At 41.9% G+C, this 21,923-nt stretch overlaps 1 protein-coding gene across 1 annotated transcript in view; it reads right to left on the minus strand.

Annotated features, from left to right (window-relative positions):
• Positions 1 to 16,279, minus strand: part of LOC147602642 (pentatricopeptide repeat-containing protein At3g16610-like) — a 255,088-nt gene extending 238,809 nt beyond the window's left edge. Inside the window, exon 1 of the mRNA XM_086797505.1 lies at positions 13,032 to 16,279. Within this exon, the coding sequence (XP_086653631.1) occupies positions 13,776 to 16,046 (2,271 nt within the window). The 5' untranslated portion in view covers positions 16,047 to 16,279 and the 3' untranslated portion in view covers positions 13,032 to 13,775. The remainder of the gene's footprint in view (positions 1 to 13,031) is intronic.
• Between the last annotated feature and the right edge of the window lie 5,644 nt (positions 16,280 to 21,923).

Consider the following 21,923-nt stretch of genomic DNA (forward strand, 5'->3'; position numbering starts at 1 on the left):
ATTACTGTCCCCATATTATCCTTCTTCTCCTTATTGTGCGGTTGGTTTTTGAGTTGAACCTTGGGTACCCACTTCTGTGTACCGTGCGACTTTGGGTATTGTTTTTGTAGGCATTGTGGGGGGACTGATGCTTGTTTTGTCTTATGAGTTGATGTTACTGTACTCGATGTAATTTTTTTGTCAATCATGATCTGTTTCCCTATGTTTGTCATGCTCCATAAGGGTATGGACATGATATTGTCGCCCCTCATTCAACAGTGTTGTCCTCTTCTCCCATTGGATATTGCATTTGATGGCGCAAATCCAGGATCCTACTAGAATCATTTCCTCTTCCATGGAACCTACAGGCATGACAAACCTTTCCCAACCAAGGAATTATTTCTGATGGAGGAAATGTTAACACTTAAAAATCCCTCAGCTTTTGTAGTTATCAAGTGTACACTGCATACTTGTGCATCACTGGGTTCAAGGTGTGGTCTATCTAAGGCTTCCTATGTCTCATATGCGATCAAATTATGACTTGATCCCGTATCTATTAGTGTAATGCTTGTTGCATGGATTTTAGCTATAGAGAGTTCCACCCTGAGTTGTGCTATCTCAATGTTCAATTCCTCTTCATCCGAGAGAGTCAACGAAGCCATGTTGACGTGTAACATCCTCTTCTGGAGTAATTGTTTAGCTTTGGCCTACCTTGCCTTAGCCTCTTCTTGAGCTTGCTGGATTTTTTCCTTTGCGAGCTGTTTTTGTTGTTTTAAGAGATGTTCTTGAAAGAGCATCTCTTGGGTCAGTGGTTCAAAATATTTTTTGATTTTGCTTCCATTGACGTAACCCTCCATCTGTATGTTGTCAATTGTCTCAATTCTAACCGACCCCTGAGGTGTGATCTCAGAGACCCGAAAGGGTCCTAGGCCTCTGTATTTGAGTTTCTTTTTCCTAGTGCTTCCTACACCATACATGAGGACAAGGTCCCTCGTTTCTAGTTCATTTTGTTTCAAATTTTTGTCGAACCAATGCTTCCTGCATAGTTTCTCTACCATGAGTCCATTCAATGTTATTAGCCTAGTCTCATCAAGTTTCTCTAGGTCGATTATCCTTTCAGCTAATGCATTCTCCGTTAGACATTCTTGCACTGCAACCCTTAGGCTCGGAACTAGGTATTCCATAGGCATTATTGCCTCAACACCATAAGTTAGACGGAAGGGAGTGTATCCCGTCACTACCTTATATGATGTTCGATATACCCATAGGTCTAATCAGCTTATGTTCCTAGTCTGTTCGACTTGCTTCCAAGGTTTTTGTCAAGATAGTACACAATTTTGTTTGTATTCTTTGCTTGACCATTAGACTGTGGATAATAAGGTGATGATTTTCGATGGACCACTAAGAATTCCACAAGTAAATGATCAATCACCTCATTAATAAAATGTGAGACATGATCACTAACTAATTCTAATGGGCAATCAAACCTCGAGATAATTTACTCGTATAAGAATTTTGTTGTTGTTCGTGCATCAGCTCGCTTTGAAGCTTTGGCTTCTGCCCATTTGGTGAAATAGTCCGTGGCCATGATCACATATCAGGCTTATGATGGGTGTACCGTGGGACTAATATGTCCAGCAAAATCTACTTCCCATTTTTCGAAGGGTTGTCTTACATTAATAGGGGTGAGCGGCATCTTATCCCTTTGTTGTGGGATAGTGAAACGCTGACATTCTTTGCACCTTTTGACAACTTCTATGGCGTCTCCGAATAACATAGGCCACCATAATTGTGTTTGAAGTACCTTGCGAGCTATGATCTCTCCAGCATGCCTGCTTGCTATCCCTGAATGAGCTTCATCCAATATCATGAGACGAACTCATCTTCTCTCACACATCTTCTTAGCACATAATCTTTACCTAGCTTATATAGTTCTCCCACAATCAATTGATAAGGTGTAGCAAGCTTGATAAGCCATCGCATTTTATCTTTGCTCAAGGGTATTTCCTGTGAAAAATCATAAGCTAAATAATCAGATATATCCTCGCTCCATTTGGGTACCATGTCCAGTTTGAACAAACAAGCATCCGCGAGATCATCAACACACGAGTTGTTGGTTCCCCATTTGGAATTCTTGACATATGATCGACTAACACATGTTGTGTCCCTTTTCTTACCGTAACTATAAAGTTGAATTCCAATAGTAAGAGCAACCATCCTGTGATTCTTCTCATGGTGCAAGGCTTATTCACACTAAGTATAATAAGGCTTGATGGTCCACGAAGAATACAAATTTGTTGGCCAATAGCTAATGTTGATACTTCTTGACAGCATAAACCATGGCCAATCCTTCTCTCTCTGTGATGGTGTAATTCACCTTTGCATCATTTAATTGACACTAGTGAAGCAGATTGTATAGACCAATTTGAACTCATCGGGCTGGGCTAGTACGCATCCAATAGCAAAGTTTGATGCATCAATATGCATATGAAATATGATGTCCCAATTGGGGGGTCGTAGAATTGGTGCACTAGCCAATGCTTGCTTTAGTCAATCGAGTCTTATGCAATGGAACCTGAAACTCCAAGAGGAAGGAACGCCAAAAATGTTATGGGCTACTGCACCTCCAAGAGGGAACTCAATGCATTCACCTACTATAGATCACAACCATCGTAGGGTACTTACCAATGCTTCAAACTTGAGTCCCTTGAGGCCTCCAAGCTCACTTGTTAAGCTCTAAACCTCCAAGCTCATTAGGGGAAGGTTGAGGTCTATTGGGGCCCTTGAAGCTGCCATGAGATTAAGGAGATGATTAGTGTGAAGGCCAATAGGAAAAATACATGTGTACAAAAATGTTGGGTTGATTAAGAACCTAAATCTTGTGGTCAAAGGTAGAATCTTACCTTTTTCAGATCTGCCAGCAAAGAAAATCTTCAATATCTTTTCTTTTTATATTTTTTTAAAGGAAAAGTTTCAAAAAGTTACCCCCCCTCACTTCCCTCTTCCCTCCAAAAGTAGGGACGTGTTTCTCTCTCCTCCCTTTTAGACTAACCCACTTTCCCCATCTACCACTCACTACACCCTCACTTGCAGCCCTATCTTCATCTCCAACTTGAGGAAAGCTCTTTGCTACCACCTACTCAGAGAAAGCTCTGTTATCAGCCTCTCTCTCTCTCTAGAGGAAGCTCTGTTATCAGACTCTCTCTCTCTCTCTCTCTCTCTCTCTCTCTCTCTCTCTCTCTCTGCAAGCAGGCACCTAATGCAATCTCTCATTAGCTTTCTTTTGAGGAAAGCTCTTTGCTACCAGCTACTCAGAGGAAGCTTTGTTATCATCCCTTCTCTCTCTCTCTAGAGGAAGCTCTATTATCAGACTCTCTCTCTCTCTACAAGTAGGCACCTAATGCAATCTCTCATTTGCTTTCTTTTGAAGGTTTAGCTTTCTGTGTGTGTGTGCATGTGTGTGTGTGTGTGTGTGTGCATGTGTGTGTGTGTGTGTGTGTGTGTGTGTGTGTGTGTGTGTGTGTGTGTGTGTGTGTATGTATTGTGTGTGTGTGTATGGATTTGTAGCAATCTTCATTGAAGCTTTAGCTAGCTCTCTCTCTCTCTCTCTCTCTCTCTCTCTCTGAGCAGGTATTTGCTTTTTTGCCATATTCTTAACATTCACTTTCTTTTCATTTGGGCCATCTATGGCTCTTCAGTGTGTACGCAGGCCATCATCCACTATCGAGTCCATGGCTATTTCCAAAGTACAGGATGATGAAGGTTATTGGATTCCTATCATTTTTAAGTGGTTCATGTGGATAACAATGCAGCCCAGTTTGAGGGGTGCACACAAGGTTCCTCGAAGGCACATGGCGTCCACAAGCCATCACTGGAAAGGAAGGATGTTAGAATTCAAAGTTTGCACCAAGGATGGAAAGTGGCTTGCAAAGGTGCAATATGTTTACACCTCAAGCCAAATACATCTTGAAGATGAGAACTCACCACGGTTCCCAACTAACTGTAAGTTTCAGAACTTGTTTAATGTTTCTTTGCTTTAGAGAAATGCTTGCATGAAGACTATGTGAATATCAAGAACTCCAATGTATTCTATTGTATGCAGATGTTTTCCCTTCAACATGTGTGGAATGGCAGCCTCTAGAATGTTTTACAGGGACCTTCGAAGCATGTCATGTTGATCTAGGTAGGCTTATGTATGCTGGGGAAACAAGTTCCGAACTTGCAAACAGAGGAGTATTTTTCATTGCTGCAACATATGTTGTGCCACAGAGGGGAAGGTTTGGAGCACTTGAGCCAATTTCTCCTCCTGCACTAAATAGCCCGGAATGGCCCATTCCAGACCCCACCACAATGGAGAGCTTTCAGCGCAGGATTTTCCATGACATTCAGTCAAGCCTAAAGGCTGCATATGGATCCCACAGGATAAGTGTATCTCTTTTCATGCCTTTACATGTGTTTATTGCTATTTTCAAAGTAGGCAAGTTCCATCGCACCCCAACAATGTGGATAAGCAAAGATGGGGCCTTTGAAGCTCTAGATACATTTCTAAAAGGCGATTGTACCACCAAGGTGGCAGAACATCAGGGCGATGTAATAAAGTGCTCAGCGGTAATGTCAATGATAAGATGCAGGTATCAGATAGGCAAGCAAAATCTAACTATGGTGTACCCTATTAGAAGGTGGAAATGCTCGCATGGTGAATGGGAAGCTTTGGACTCTGATCTCTATGCTAGGGAGGAGGTAGAACTTCATATTGAAGTTCACCCAGGAGAGGAGCATACAGTGGTAGTTAATGATGATTGGAATTTTGCTCAGTTGAGAGATCGTATTGTCATGTCCTTTAATGTAAGGAACCAATTCAAGTTTGTTGTTTCTAATTGACCTATGCGTCACAGGTCAGAGAAACATACACTGTGTGTGTCATTGGAGCCCCCTAGGGTCCTTAGCTTGAAAGACTGTTAAGTTGCAGACTTAGGTAACATTTTGAGTGATTTTTGGCGATAATTTATAGCGGTGTACTTTTGAATACAAAATTTTTGATTGCACCATAGCCCCAATGTCCTCTGTATTTCACTGTAATTTGGATTTTAATTTTGTTAATTTTAAATTTTTTAAGTATGTTCTATAAATTTATTAAATGTTTAAGTGGAATGCTTTATAAGAATAGGTTTTGCTCTATAAAGCTCATTTCATTCTTAAGATCTCGCAGTTTCTATTTCCCTTCAATATCCCGCCATGGCTTCAAGCTCTAACTCGCTACGCGCAAAGCTTGAGAAAATTGGGCTCTCAGCAGGTGCAGGTCAGAACATCGCCATTTTTGAGGGGGTGATTGATATGCAGAGAACTATAGACCTTCATGCAGAGGCTTTTCAAGAGCAAGTCCAGTACATGAATGATGTAGTGGCACAGTATGTCGTGCAATTGCCTGAGTCCACCACTAAATGGGTTCCAGTGGACTTAATCAGGCATCTGTACCATGGTGACAAGTCGTTCCGATTCAGGCTCAACCGATTTTTGAAAGGGCTTACATCTAGCAATTACAGGGTCGAAGATGATGACACCGTTTATGAATTGCAGGTTGGTAATGTAGGCACCACCTTCCTTTCATGGGATATGACGTTAGCACTGTTTCTGCAAGAAGCCAGGGATGCAGGAAAAAAGAAGGGAAAGGCAATGAGTAAAGAAGTAGCGAGGTGGAAGAGGTTTTCTCAGAAGAAGCTGAAGCGTCCATGGCCTTGGTGCTTCTCCAACAAGGGTCAACTGAGGATGAAGAGCCTCATCGTGACCTCGAGGGGGATGAAATTGTGGAAGAGATCCCTAAGTTGGATGTAACCACTTTGAATTCCATCATCATGGATAACAAGGAATTTCTTTTCCTTGATGACATTTGTAAATCCTTGGGGTTAAGGGAGGATGAGGCCCTAAGCATATTAGCAATTGGGTCTGGTTTCTGCAAAGAAGACACACTTGAGCAACAGACTACAGGTGTACAGATTGATTTTGATGACCATGATCTTACCAAAGCGCTAGCATTCCAAGGTTATGATACAGAACGTACAATTGAGGAAACTGTTTCCAATGCTCTTGCTGCTATAGAAAATGTAGCAGCAGAGTATGAAAGTGTCCCTCAAGAAGCATTTCAACCACATAAGCGCTTGCATGTAGATACATTAGTTGAGCAGCGTGGAAGCAGTATAGACATATGCAACCCACGCACAAACCAATGTGATGATGACATTGAGGTGGGGTTAAATCAAAGTTGTGCCTTCATATTTATAAGTGAGTTATTACTAACACCTGAACTTTTTCTCTTGTAGAAAGCTTATATTTTTTACAAGTTTGCTGCACGTGGAGGTGGAGTTCGTGTGCAATCCGATGGACGAGACACCTCCTTGATTCATTACCTTCCTAGCCTCTCTCCATCATTTATTCGAGTAATCCATTTAGAGTACTCTGAGGAGGCACAAGCAGAGCTCATCAAGTGTAAAGCTCTAAGTGGGGTTCTCACCGAAGATGGGCTAGCAAATAATGCAAACAAATGTATACTTATTAACAGGGAGGCAGCTATGTATACATTTGCAGCTATGTATACATTTGCAGGCAACTACACCGACCATGTGCTAAGCCATTGTGCTACATCAATCTCCAAAGGTGTAAACAATCCTATTATTATAGCTAATAGCCTAGGTGAGAAAGCCACGCAGAGTGACGAAGCTAAAGAAGCTCTTAGAAATCTTCTCAGGAACTTGTAATTTTCTTTCTACGAAATCAATACAAAATGTATACTTTTTTAATTGTAATGTTTTTAAGAATTCTCAACCATTTCTCTTGTTTATTTGTTGTGTCAGCACTGTGCCCTATAAACTTTTGGCAGGCATGTGAATGTGTAAGAAATTTCATTGATAATGATCAAATATTTGTTCAAATATTGTCACTTAACATCCGGCTGAAATCTGGTAGTACAAAATATTTGTTCAAATATTGTCACTTAACATCCAGCTGAAATCTGGCAGTACAAAATCTGAACAATTTAAAGAAAAATCAAATTTTTTATGTTTTTTGATGTTTGTAAGCATATTTTTCATCAAAAAAGTGTACATAATGCATGAAAGAGTACAAAAATGAAAAAAACAAGCCTGTGCGCTATGGCGCGAATTTATGCTTTTCAAAGTTGAGGACAGGCTTAAATTCGCGTCGTAGCGCACAGGCCGCATCATGTGTTCATTTTTGTACACTTTAATGCATAATGTACACTTTCTTTGATGATAACTTTGCCTAGAAACATCAAAAAAAAACTTTTGCTTTTTTTAAAAATGTTCTATCTACTGCCAGACTTCACCAGGTGATTTTGAGCCCCAAATGACTTTTTTTTTGTCCCTGAGCTTTTCTAAGGCCTTATTGAGCTTTAAGCCTTTTTTTGGACCTAAAATAAATTCAATTTAATTTTGTTTCTGCACTATGTAAGGATCCTTTGTTCAATCCCAACAACAATACCACGTATAACAAGATAATATTCAAATTTCATATTGGTTTTCACAATCACCTTATCCATAATACAAATTTTGTTCCTGTTTGACTAAAGCTCTTAATACATGATAAACAGTTTTACCCATTCAAACAACAGTACAAGAAATGAAATGTCTGCTTTTATAACACAGTTGAAACAAATGAATACATTGGTTTACGAGTCATTGACAATATCTTATAGATTCAAAAAAATGTATTACAATGTTGGAGATTACAAAAGGCACAAAGGCCGTCGCTTAAAAGCTTAATCCTATCCTATAAATCCTTCCTTATGGAGCACTTTATCCTGACATAAACGTAGTGTAAGTGCCATGTCAACAGGCTTTAGGGTCACCCTTTTGGCATGAGCATGGCACAACACCAAATCTTGAAACAGAGAGACCAAAATTGTTTCTGACGCCTCTTGTAGGGCCTCGAGTGCCGTAGTCTGTACCCGAGTGACCCTGTCACTGTACTTATCGATGACTTCTTTTACAACTCTTGCAAAAGGGGCCTTCGCCATGATGGGGTCTGTGCTCTTTTGGTACTTTCTGATTTCTCGCAGAGCCACGGTCCCCGGTTTCCATCTTCTCTTCTTGTTGGCTACAGGGGGTGGTGGTGGATGCGACCTCTCTTCCCATGGTTGTCTATCATTTCTAAATTTTTTTCACCTTTCTTGCTCGGTTGGATCTAGATTTAGTCTTCTTTTACTTGCTTCTGCCTTCTTCTTTTCTTGTTTTTGTTTTAATCTGCGTGCTTCTTGAATTCTTTGTTCCCGTCTTTCTCTCTCCCTTTGCTCCTCCTGCTCATGTCTTTCCCTCTCCCTTTGCTCCTCTTCTTGTCGTCGATCCTCCTCTTCCATCTCCACCTCTTGCTGCCTGTTTGCACGTTCCTTCTTTCTCTTGACACAAATCTTTATTCTTTGTTTTTTAGGTGGAGGCTGGGGCTAACGCCTCTCAAGTTCCTCATGTAGTGTTTGTGCTAAGAGCCTATCCAGCTCCTCTCACGACGGCTTATTTCCTCTGCTTCATAGAAGTTAGCAGCCTATTGATACTGCTCTTGCTCAGTACAGAGAAGTGCTTCCTGGTCTTCCTCAAATGCGACCCTTAGCTCCTCTTCTAACTGCTGAGGGAGTAGGGCTTGCTGTTGCTCTCTTCTTCTATGCGCCTCCTCATCAATCTGGCGTTGTTTCTCTTCCAGCACCACACACTCCTGCTGCTCAGCCTCTGAGAGAGGTCGGGGGAATGGTGTACGCGTGGCTCTAAATGAGTCGGTGTCTCTAGGCTGCTTGGAGACATCCTCAATATTGTCCAATCCTGAAAACACATCTGGCTGTACATCTTCCTGTCGAGTCTCTACCTCTCTGTCCATGCTTGTATGCTTCTTTTTGATGCGTTTTTGCACTTGTTGAAATGCCTGTGCCGCGGCAACTGCCTATATCAAATTGTGTGCACCAGACGGTACGTTTGGGTTCTCAGTTTTGCGTGCAGTGTGCTTAGTTCTAGCCATCCATTGACTTACACGAGTGAATGAACGTGAAAATGTAATTTTAAAACTCACTTTTACAGGTTTATATAGTTTTTGAAAAAAACTTATTAATAAAAAAAATCTCTAGAAATTTTTAAAAAAAAAAGGCTTTAACTTAAAAAAGGCTACAATTTTTTAATATGGAACCCATTTTCGACCCATACGCCTACGCGCATCGAACCACTCACGCATCCCATGCATGGCAATGCAATTGCTCGTTGTTTTTGCAGATTGACATTTTTTACAACCCTTCGTAGTAATGACACCTGCCCTTTTGGTTTCTGTCGGCGTCGACCTCCCAAACTGCGATAAAACCAATTGAACATCTCATGCAAGGCATTACTTTTTTCCTCACCACCTCCACCATGTCGTGTGTTCTTAAAGTATGCTGCCTTAGCTTGATAATGAGAGCGCTCCATTCCTTGGGTGCTCCAAATTGCCATTGGACCATATTGGTCGAGAAAAAATCGTGCGTGGGCAAATATAATGTGCTGCAACAAAGATCATATCGAAATTTTACTATTTGGCGATTAATATCAGTAAATAGATAGAAAGGTAAATACCATATAGTGGGTGATATGTGTTTCTCCCCATGCATCAACCATTTGCTGAGTAAATGTATGTATTGCAGTCTTTAAGTTTGCAATCTCCTCAGCAACAAGTGGAGCCTTTTCTAGCAATTGAATCATTTTGTCAAGTGACTCCCACAGCCTTGCCCGCTTGAGACCAAGCTCTGCATTATTCCCACGATAAGTGGTGCATTCACAAATGGCCTTCCATAATTCATATTTTGTGTGACTATTGTACCCCTCGTAATTTGAGAGAAGGTGTCTTGCTTTGGACCCACCCATGCATATTTTGTTTGGATTATCCTGACCCGCCGGTCCTGACTTTTTAGTATCCTTAGTTAACTTTACAGCACCACCATGAAGCCCCACGCTTGAAAGGACATCTTCCAGCTTACTGATGCATTCGTTGTTGTTACGAAGATGTTCAGGCTCCATATTCCATGCATAATTGATATGTAACTTCAGTAATTTGTCCATTATGCGTAACCTAGCATGAAGCGTGCAAATATGAACACGAGAAAGTGGAATCTCCAATATAGGGCTCCATGAGATATCTTCTTGATCACGATTAGGCGGACAATTGGTATTACAATTCATAATGCCATTAACCCACTACATAGGTTTCTTTGGATCTTTGTTTTGCGTTGTACTCATTGAAGGTGGGAAAGACATGAGAGAGAGAGAGAGAGAGAGAGAGAGAGAAGAAAATAATAAAAAGATGAGGCATGGAGGATGAGAGAGTGTGAGATATCTGCATTTGGAAGTGCAGAGATTATGGAAGCTTACTAATCAGAGATGCAGAGCCATGGCACACCCAAATGTGAGAAAGGGGAAGAGAAAGAGAGTGGTAGAGAGACGAGGGCGTCTTAGAGAGAGAATGTAGAGAGAGAAAGTGGGGGGTCCTAAAAGTGGAGGGAAGAGAGGAGGGAAGGCTTTTCAGCCATTTTGAATTTGGGAAAACCAAAAAGTTACCCCCAATTTAGCTCAAGCAAATATTATTTGAAAAAATAGAAATTCAAATAATGATTGCATAAAGACCCCCTTGTCAGGCCTAGTCAAAGTATGCTTAGAGTCCTTAAGCAAAAGTACTTAAAAACATAATATGGCAGCTTAAAGGGCCCCCATAGACCTCAACCTTCTCCTAATGTTCACCTCCACGCTATCACCGTAGAGTTGCTCACACCGTCACACATAAGGCAATCACTCTCTCTCTCACTCTCTCTCTCTCTCTCTCTCTCTCTCTCTCTCCCACACAAGCATGAATCATACAAGCATAAAAGAGGCACAATGCTAAAATGCTCTCTCTCAATCTCTCTCAAGGCACAAAGAAGAGCTCTCTATAGCACAAAGGGGGATTGTGTCTTTTCATTATGAGAAAATGCCTTATATACATTTGGCCCTTATTCACACTTGGGCGACCAAAACTTACTTAACTAGGCCTTATATCTCATAATATACAACTTTTATAGTACCGTTTCATGACACTTATTAATGTCCTTAATTGGAGGAGCATACTTATTAATCTAAAATAGGATTAACAACTCCTAAAATCACTTCTTGATGCATATACCATCTTAGTGAGAATTGTGCATAAAATCTTATATATGCCCTTGGCTTAACTGTTAGCTTGTGGATAGTAAGGTGTCAACTTTCTATGCACCACAAGAGACTCTTTAAGGAACTCCACCACTTCATCTATAAATGTGTACCACTATTGCTTACTATTTCTAGTAAGCAATCAAAACAATTTCATAAGGAAACTTGGTGGTAGTAGATCTTGTGTTAGTATTTTATGTAGCTATCGATGACGACCATTTACGAAGCACAGTTGGATTCTCTTAGCGGTAGATCTCATGTCAACATTTTGTGTAGCTTTGGCCTTAGCCTACTTTATGGATGGCTTTTGCCGCAATCTAGTTTGTGAAGTAACCAATGGCGAGAACGTTATGAAGTGCACCTAGAATCCCTTACTGGTGGTTGTGGCTAATGGGACCCAAAAAATCTAAACCTTATTTTTCAAATAGCTATTCCAAAACTAGGGGATTTAGGGGCATTCAAATTCTCTTGGACCATGGCAAACCTTTGGCATTTATCAAAGCATTTGACAAACTCCATTGCATCTCCAAAGAATATAGGCTACCACTATAATAGTTCGGATTGGATAAATTTGCACGTTGTTGTGTCCTTAGCAAAGTGCTCTTTGTCTATACCAAAATGGGCTTGTGTGTAAACAACGACAAAGTCATCTTCATGAACACATTTTCTCATGGTACCATTGTTGTAAAGCATTCTTGCCATTAATTGATAGGAAAAACCACCTTCTTGATGAGGCATTTGGGATCTACTAACTTAACCCCTATTATAAATCATTCCCACTATCAATTGACAGGGAACCACCTTCTTGATGATGGGAATCCATTAGCCAAGAAGTGGGTAAATGTCTTTAATCCATTCCTGTACATAGTCAAGGAATAGTGAAGTAGCATTGGAAAGATTGTCTTCCACTCCTAGAGGGGGTTCTCCCTTTGAAATTATAGAAAGGTAATCGACATGGACATACATGGATCCCTTCTGCACAATGATGCTAAAATTAAATTCCAAAATAATGAACAACCATCTCTATGATGCACCCAATGATGCAAGCTTATTAAAAGGGCTTCATGGCCAATAAATAAAAATAAAATTCATAGCCAAAAGATAATGTCTATACTTCTTTATAGCATATGCGATGGATAACCCCTCTCTCTCAATAATTGTGAAATTACGTTCACGATACCATTAAGTTGATGCCTAGAAAAGGTCACAAATGAAGTCTGGATGATACAAAACTGTCCATGGAAACTCATCATGGAAATACTAAGAAAAGGTCACAAATGAAGTCTGGATGATACAAAACTGTCCATGGAAACTCATCATGGAAATACTAAGAACATAGAAACACTTAACTCCAATTTCCCAACAAAAGGACGGATGGGTGCGCTCACTAATCCAATATCAATGTTGAAGCATTGATATGCACATGGAAAATAGCTTCCTGTTGGGGGATCTCAAGGTGAGTGCGCTCACTAATGCCTTTTTAAGTTTTTTGTATGCCCATTGGCCTTCATCTATCCATTTGAAGATAATCACTAGGCTTTTACACCAACTTATACAATGGCCTGATATATACAATATACAAGAAGATGAATCTTCTTGTATGTATGATGAATTTTCTATAATATGTGCCCCATGAATCTTTACACCCCCCTTGTAGTTGATGGGTGGTGGTACATCCAAGATCATGCAGATCTTATTCTCATACGTGGAGATGTTTTTGGAGATAATGTAAGGTGAACTTGCCAATGGTGGTTTTCAAGCAAGATGGAGTCAATCCTAGTGCAAAGGAAGAGGTGGAAAGAATACAAGCACTCTTCCAACAATGCAAGGACAACCTGAGGACTTCCTTCTAACCTGAGGACTTCCTTCTACCACTAGGATACATTATGTCTTCCATGTATGAGGTCGGAGGTACAAGTGCATGATGAGCTTCCTCATATGAATGAAGAGGGAATGGTTGAATATGTCATGCGGAGCATGCATAAATTAGTATCCACACCTGACAATAGGAGAATATTATCTGCACATCTCACAATAATAGTAACAATATCTCTAGTGAGAAAGTCTTTTATTTGTCATTCAGACATCAGCAATTCTCTCTTATGAAGCAAGCTCTACATCTACCACTTGCACTTTGATAACCAGAAATAGTAGAAACCACAAATAGCTGCAATCAACTGTCCTGCTGACTGTCGTCTACAACAATGCTTCGGGTGACCCGCTCAAGGTTGCCCCCAAGAAGTACAAACATGGGAGCCAAGCATGTCACTGCGGACAGCTGCTTGCTGAAGTGCCCAGCAAGTTCTAAGGCTGAAGGCTGGCCCAAATGTGCATTGCCACGCTTATTTGCATTCATCGCTTTGCTGCAGCACTCCAACTACCTGAGGCTGTGCAATTCTGCACCCAAGAGCCCCTCCTTACCAACACAATGTTGTCTGGCCTTATTGTTGTGCTAATGCATACTTGTAGGCATTGCATGCGACAGATGCCATCGGACAACATGTAGCTCATCCATCTCCTTGACAGATTAAGCCCCCACGGAATTGATAGTCTTTGATGTGGAACATAAAAAGTCAAACTTTGTGGTTGGCTTTTCAATCAAGTCAAGAACACGGGCGCCTCATCAGTTGCCTCCATCCATCTATTTCCAATGTTTTCAGTAACCTGTAGGTTTGCCAACTCGTCCCACCTGCCAGCAGCACCATAGAGGATTGATAGTAGTATATATGCCCCAGAACATTCAGGGTTTAATTTCAACACACGATCAAAAGCATGTCTACCAAGATCAACGTTGCCATGGTTTCTACAAGCACCCAACAAGGTCATCCATACTGCAGCATCAGGTTGTGTAGACATGTGGTTGATAGCATCAATTGCCTCATCCAAAAGCCCAGCACGACCCAAAATATCCACCATACATGCATAGTGATCCCTTGTGGGTATGATGTTGAATGCCTGACTCATTAACCTAAAATAATTATGCGCTTCGCTTACAAGGCCTGAGTGGCTGCACGCATAAAGAACCGCAACAAAGGTGACAGAATCTGGCTTCATATTATCTTCCTGCATCTGCCTAAAGAGTCTCAAAGCATCCACACCAAGACCCTGCTGGGCATATCCTGCAATCATGGCATTCCATGAGACAATGTTTCGCTCATGCATCTCTTTGAAGACCAGATATGCCTCCTCTAGGCTCCCACATTTTGCATACATGTCAACAAGGGCGCTCTTGACATAAACATTTACTTCCAAGTTGCACTGATGAATAATGAGTCTATGGACTTGCTTACCATAATCCAATGCTGCCAGGCCTGCACAGGCTTTGAGAATACTAGAAAACGTGAGATTGTCGGGTTTCAGACCTACTAGTTGCATCTGTTGAAACAGCACAAAAGCCTCCTCAAAAAGTTCAAGCTGTGTATGTCCAGCAATTACTGTATTCCACGACACCAGATCGCGGTCATGCATTTTGTCAAACAACTCGCGTGCACGTTGTAAACACCCACAACAAGTATACATGTCAATAAGTGCATTCTGTAAGTGTACATCTGACCTATGGCCACCTTCAGTAATCTGTACATGTAACTGCTTCCCTTGTTTCAGATCTGAACAACTTTTCAGCATGCCCAAAAATGTGACATTGTCGGGCAGGAAACATTTTGCTTGCATTTCCTTGAAAAGTTTTCTGACTTCCTCGCCATCGGCATGCCGAACATACCCTGCAATCATAGCATTCCAAAGGACAGTATTAAGATACTGTTCAGATATTCCATCAAACACCTTGCATGCAAACCTTATGTTCCCACATTCTGCATACATGCAAATTAGGCTGCTCACCAGGTAAGCGTCTGGCTCACTGCCCCTGTTGATGAGGTGGACATGAACCTGTTTGCCTTGTTCCTCGTCCATAAGTTTCGCACATACTTGTACGCTGTTAACAAAAATATAATCATCAGGCTCTATGCCTTCTTGTTGCATCTGTTTAAAAAGCACCATGGCCTCTTCAGTGAGCCCTCCATGGGCATACCCTGCAATCATTGTAGTCCAGGAGACCACATCTCTTTCCTGCAGTGTACTGAATGCTTGACGTGCATGATCAATGCTGCCACATTTTGCATACATATCGACCAGGACATTTCCAACATTGAGATCTGCCTCGAAGTTGCCACCAATGAGGTGGGTGTGGATCATTTTCCCATGTTCCAGGGCCAACGAGCTTGCACATGCTTTGAGAATACTGACAAACGTAACATTATTGGGCTGAATGCCCTCCATTATCATTCGCTGAAACAGATCCAGAGCTTCTTGGCCAAGCCCTTCCTGTGCATAACCTGCAATGAGTGTTGTCCACGACACAACATCACAGTCAAGATCATGCAACTTTTCAAACAGTTGATGGGCTTCCCCTATGCTCCCACATTTTGCATACATGTCGATTAGGCTGTTCCCAACAAAGATGTCACAGTTGAGGCTGCTTCTAATGATGTGGGCATGAACCTGTTTGCCGAGTTCTAAAGCTACAAGGCTAACGCAGGCTTTCAGGAGGACCATAAAAGTAACCTTGTCAGGAGCCACACCTGACAATAGCAACCTTTCAAAGAGGAGAAAAGCCTCCCCAAACTCCTTATGTTTGGCGTATGCTGAGATGATGGCTGTCCATGATATCACATTCTGCTCACGCATTGCATTAAACACTCTGCGTGCATCCTGCAATCTCCCACACTTTGCGTGTGCATTGATGAGAGCAGTCCCTGAAAACACGTCCAAGAACTGGACAGGTTTGTCATCCGCGAAAGGCAAGCACGCTGCACGCTGCCAAAGAGGCACAGGATGAGGCATACAGCAAAGGCTACTCCCTTTCCTCCTCATCACCACCCTCCATCGTATCCTCCCACCCTACAAGAGGAGGTGGTAGTAGGGGGCACCCTACCATCGCATAAATTGCCACGCTACACAGCCAGGTGCAGCATCGCACGAAGTATTTTGCACCCACATCTCAAGCACAATTTCTCTAAAGCAAAATTTCTTCTTTTAAACAAACCCACCTACACACGAGGGAAAGCGAGAGAGACCGACGAACAATGCTACATAAGAGAGAGCAAGAGAGAGGAGAGTGTGTATAGAAAAAAAGATCTTATGTTTGCATGATAAAGAGTTATTGAGAGCAAGGTATTCCAACCACGATGCCTACCTTGCATAATTTGATATGGCAAGTAGAAACAAATATCCGAAAGCAAATCTAATGAAGCCAGAAGATGATCACAATCAAAACCATAGAGTCCGCATAATATCATCAAGCAACCTAGAACAAAACCATATACCAAAACAAATAACCAAACATCCTCCGCAATGTCATCAACATAATGCAGCTTACCACTTGCACACTCTCTCAATCAACGATTGTAGAGTGGGTCAACCGACATGTCCTATACCATACACTCTGCATAACAAGGCAAATCTCTTTTTACAGTAGTGCGCCACATTCAATGTTGAGATATCGAGCTCATCTAGTGAGGCGGTGGACACTGATGACCCGCCTGGGGGATAGGCCCACACTTACACCACTGGCATGGTTGGTGAGATCATGGGTGATATGCGGCCAGTGGGATGACAGGCTGTGTGATAGCCATTCTAGAGACAGGCATAGTTATAGCGCCAGCTTATTTACTAGGGTTCACACTATAGAGAACCCTAGTATGTATTTGGTTGAGTACTGTTTCATAGTGTGTGTACTCTTATCTTTGTATATGGTGTGTTGAGTGTTGTGTGAAGAAGAAGATTTTCAGCCTCTCACCTTGTGTGTTCTCTTTTAGGGTTTTGTGAGTGTGTGTGTGCTTGCAAGAGCTCAAGCTCTCTTCTCCCCTGCATCTTTTCATGGTATCAGAGCCTGGTTCATGCTAAGGGCTGAGGTGCAAGCAAGAGAAGCACAAGAAGCGGTACGAGGGTAAGAGCTTCATCTACTCTTCCCTATTTGTGTTGGTGACTACACCCTTGTCGGGAGCTCTACGGGAGGTACCGGCAAATGATCTCTGATTAAGGAGCTTTCTTCGCGGGAGTAAAGCTATAGGGCAACTATACTGTCCAATCGGACTAATATTTTTGGGCTAAAAACGTGTTTCGGGCACTTTAGGACCTCTGTTTTTTAGAAAGCGGGCGATTTCGAGCATTGCGGGTAAGTCATCGATTCTCTGCAGAACTCTGTTTTAAGAACTGCAGGAAGACAGATTGGTTGTGCAGACATTGTGTGTGCTGCAAGGAGGTCAAACAGTTTCCATTGGGTGTATGTATGCACATTGAGGTCACTGGTTGTTGTGACATTTGAGTGTAGTACAGTACCGCTGTAGAAAATACAGCAGTTTGTGCAGGACAAACAAGAGTGTTGTTTCTGGTAAATTTGTGTGTCTGGCAAGATGTCAAATGATGGCATAAACCAGATTGTTGCTGAGAAACTTAATAAAAACAACTTCCATGCTTGGAGGTTCAGGTTGACGAATTTCCTGGATGGGAAAGGGTTATTAGGACTACATAGAAGGTGAGCGTGAAGAGGCACCGGAGATACCGGAGATCAATCCAACTGCTGCAGATGTGAAAGAGTTCAAGAATTAGAACCAAGGAGCTAGAAAAGTTATGTATTGGCTTTATATCAGTATACAGGACACCATGATTGGGCACATACAGGATGCCAAGTCCCCCAAGGAGGCGTGAGACACCTTGGTAAAACTCTATGAAACGAATACCAAGGCACGAAAGATACAGTTGAAGAATGAACTTCATACTATGGAGAAAATGAGTATGTCTGTGAATGACTATGCATTGAAGATAAAGGGTATTGTGGAATCCCTTGCCTGTCTACGTGGTCTCGGGCCACAATACAAGGCGTTCAAGACGTCTATTTAGACTCGGGAAAATATTCCCAATTTCACAGATTTGGTGTCTATGTTGATTATAGAAGAGAAGAGCTTGGTCTTCACAAAACAAAAACAGTTCAGAGCAATAAGCCTTCTACACAAGTTCAGGAAGAGGACGAGGTAGAGGAGGCCGTGGACGCGGTCAAGGAGGTGGCCGAACAGGTAATCAGAATTATGGCCAACAGCAGCACAACAACAACACTCCCAGAATTTACAACAACAATAACACGCAGGCCAATTCAGAGGCAGGGGGAGTCAAAGAGGTCATGGAAATTGGCAAAGGCAGTATAATGATACACGTGGATGCTTTTATTGTGGTAAGCCTAGACATGTGCAGGCAGATTGTTATAAGAAGCAAGCTGACATGTAAAATGGAAAATTGCAGCAAAACAACTATGCATCCTCAAGCAGAAATAATGAGGATAATGAAAAGTTATTTGTTATGCAGCATGTTGTTAATGCCATGTCTGAAAATGTTGAAGTAGCACATAAAGATGATATGTATGGTACGTTGATTCAGGTGCTTCGAACCACATGTGGGGAGTGGTTCAAGGAGATGAAAAACCTTGAAAGACCAGGTTTTGTGGAAATAGGGATGACACTGCTCATCCAATTGCCCATGTTGAAGATGTGCTATTGTCTATGCAGGATGGCAAAGTGAAGTACCTTGCAGATGTACTTCATGTTCCGAACATAACAACAAAGAATCTGGTTTCAATTGGCCAGATGATTGAGCAGGGTTTGGTTTAACCCTAATGGTTGTTATGTTGAAGACTTTAAAGGCATTGTTATGTTGAAGACTTTAAAGACAAGTGCAGGTTGGTTGCAAAAGGCAACAAAGTGGGCAGAATGTTTACATTGAATGTAAACATGCCTGAAGTGCGTGCTGCAATGTTTGCAAATGGTTCAGGAATTGTTACAGACACAGACATTTGGCATAAAAGAATTAGACATGTGAATGTGCAGAGAATGAAGTCTATGCAGACTAAAGGAATTGTGACAGGGCTGCCAAAGTTTAAAGTTGAAGGTATGTAGAAAATATGTGAAGCATGCCAATTTGGAAAACAAAAAAAGCATGTATTTCCACGTGACAGAAATGTGAGCAGAAATGCACTAGATGTTGTGCATTCAGATGTATAGGGTCCTACGAAGACCATGTCTATGGGATGCTGCAGGTATTATGTGACATTTATTGATGACCACACAAGGAAAGTGTGGGTATACTTCATGAAGGAGAAGGGTGAGGTGTTCACTCACTTTTAGAATTTCAGAGTTATGGTTGAAAAACAAACAGGAAAATATGTAAAGTGCCTAAGGTCAGATGGAGGGGGAGAGTACTTCTCCAACGAGTTCTCTGAATTTTTGAAGAAGAATGGTATTCGGAGACAGTTTACATGCAGATACACTCCGCAGCAAAATGGAGTTGCTGAGCAAAAAAACAGGCACATTGCTGAGATTGTGCGAGCATTAATGGGAGAGAAGAATATGCTGCATATCTATTGGGCTGAGGCTATTTCTACAGCAGTTTACATCATGAACAGGACTCCAACTATAGCCATACATGATGTAACTCCAGAGAAAAGGTTTACTGGCAAAAAACCCGATTTGTCTCATCTAAAAGTCTTTGGATGCATTGTATATGTGCATGTGCCAGATGAGCTGAGAACTAAGCTGGATCTAAAAGTTGAAAAATGTGTGTTTATTGGATATTCCCTTGAGCAAAAGGGATACAGGTGTTATAACCGTGCTACACGTGAGTTGAGGGTAAGCAAGGATGTTGTTTTTGATGAGATGAGCAGCTGGTATACTGTTGAAAAAGAAGTTGTTGGGGCTGATGTGAGTGGAAATGTGGTTGCACAGAATGCAAGTCAGAAATCACAGTCTTTGAGTGGACCAGGAGAGCAGTGATTAAGCCCCTTAGTGTGCCTGACATTTCTGCAAGGCATTCTCATGTTGATGGAGAGTCTAGTGGCTCTCAGAGACAAGCCTTGATGAGGATCTTGGGATACCAGCTATGAGAACACATGGTGTAAAGAAGGCTTTGGAAGCCATGAATGCAAAGCTGCGAAGATCTAGAAGAGTGAAGAATCCTGTGTAGAGGTTTACTTATGATGGTTATGTGGCACATCACTATGTATACATGGCAAAAGTTATGCAGGTTATAGAGCCCACATGCATTGATGAGGCTGTTGGAAATGTGTGTTGGGAGAAAGCTATGGATGAGGAGATGGATGCACTATATGGAAATGAGACTTGGGATTTAGTGCAATTTCCTGAAGGCAAGAAAGCCATTGGATATAAGTGGGTGTACAAAGTAAAACATAACAGTTATGATGGAAGCATAAGCATGTACAAGGCTAGATTGGTAGCCAAAGGATATACGCAGACATATGGCATTGATTATGATGAGGGAACTTTCAGCCCAGTTGCCAAGATGGCAACAATGAGAGTTGTGATAGCAGTGGCTACGTCAAAGCAATGGTCTTTACATCAGATGGATGTAAACAATGCATTCTTGCATGGGGATTTGTAGGAAGAGGTGTATATGTTGCAGCCACCTGGTTATGAGGATGTGAGTCACCCCGAGCATGTTTGCAGGTTGAAGAAAGCCTTATATGGCTTAAAACAAGCACCAAGAGCATGGTCTGACAAGATTTCTGAATATCTTGTCACCATTGGCTTTCATGTAGCCAATGCAGATTTCTCGTTGTATGTGAGACATAGTGATAGAGGGGTTGTGCTTGTTGTCATCTATGTAGATGACCTGATCATTACGGGGCGGGCCATGATGCAGAGATCTTTGATGTAAAGATCTTGCTTAGACAGAAGTTTGAGATGAAAAATCTGGGGGAGCTCAGATATTTCTTGGGCATTGAGGTGATTAGGTCACCACATGGTATTGGATTACTGCAGAGACAGTATGGCTTGGACATGTTGTCCAAGTATGGTATGACAGGCTGTAAGCCTATCTAAGTGCCATTGGATTAGAATGGCAAGTTGAGTGCAGATTTAGGAGAGATTTTGGAGGATCCTACTATGTATAGGCGCATAGTAGGAAGCTTGATCTACATGACGATCACCAGGCCCGATTTGAGCTATGCTATTAGGTGGTGAGTCAATTTATGCAAGTTCCTTGAAAGCCGCATCTGGCTGTATTGAAACGCATACTGAGGTATGTGAGGTCTACTTTGCATTGTGGACTATTTTATGAAACTGGGATAGAGATATGTGTACATGGGTACACAGATGTTGATTGGGCTGGTAGTATCTCAGATAGAAGATCTACTAGTGGCTTCATGTTTTCTTTGGGGAGCACTGCTTCTGTGACTTGGAGCAGCAAGAAGCAGCCGACGAGACGGTTGCTCTATCCAGTACTACAGAGGCCGAGTATAGAGGAGCTACTATGGCAGCATGTGAGGTAGCTTGGTTGAGAAAGCTACTTGCAAATTTGGGTCTATCAGTGGATAGACAAGTTGTCATTTTCTGTGACAACATTAACAGTATACAGTTGGCCAGGAACCCTGTTTTTCATGCTCGCATGAAGCATATAGAGGTCCACTACCTTTTTGTCAGAGAGAAGGTTTTGGCAGGAGACGTTGACCTTGTTTATGTCAGCACACAGGATCACGTTGCTGACATCTTCACCAAAGCATTGGGTACAGAGAAGCTCCGCAGATTCAGGGCTTCGCTTGGTGTACATGAGATGGAGTTGAGCTCGAGGGGGAGTGTTGAGATATCGAGCTCATCTAGTAAGGCGGTGGACACTGATGACCCGCCTGGGGGATAGGCCCCACACTTACACCACTATCACGGTTGGTGAGATCATGGGTGATATGCG

Source organism: Cibotium barometz, chromosome 66 (genome assembly GCF_041138505.1).
Source record: "Cibotium barometz isolate CiBa-2024 chromosome 66, ASM4113850v1, whole genome shotgun sequence".
NCBI classification, from domain to species: domain Eukaryota; kingdom Viridiplantae; phylum Streptophyta; class Polypodiopsida; order Cyatheales; family Cibotiaceae; genus Cibotium; species Cibotium barometz.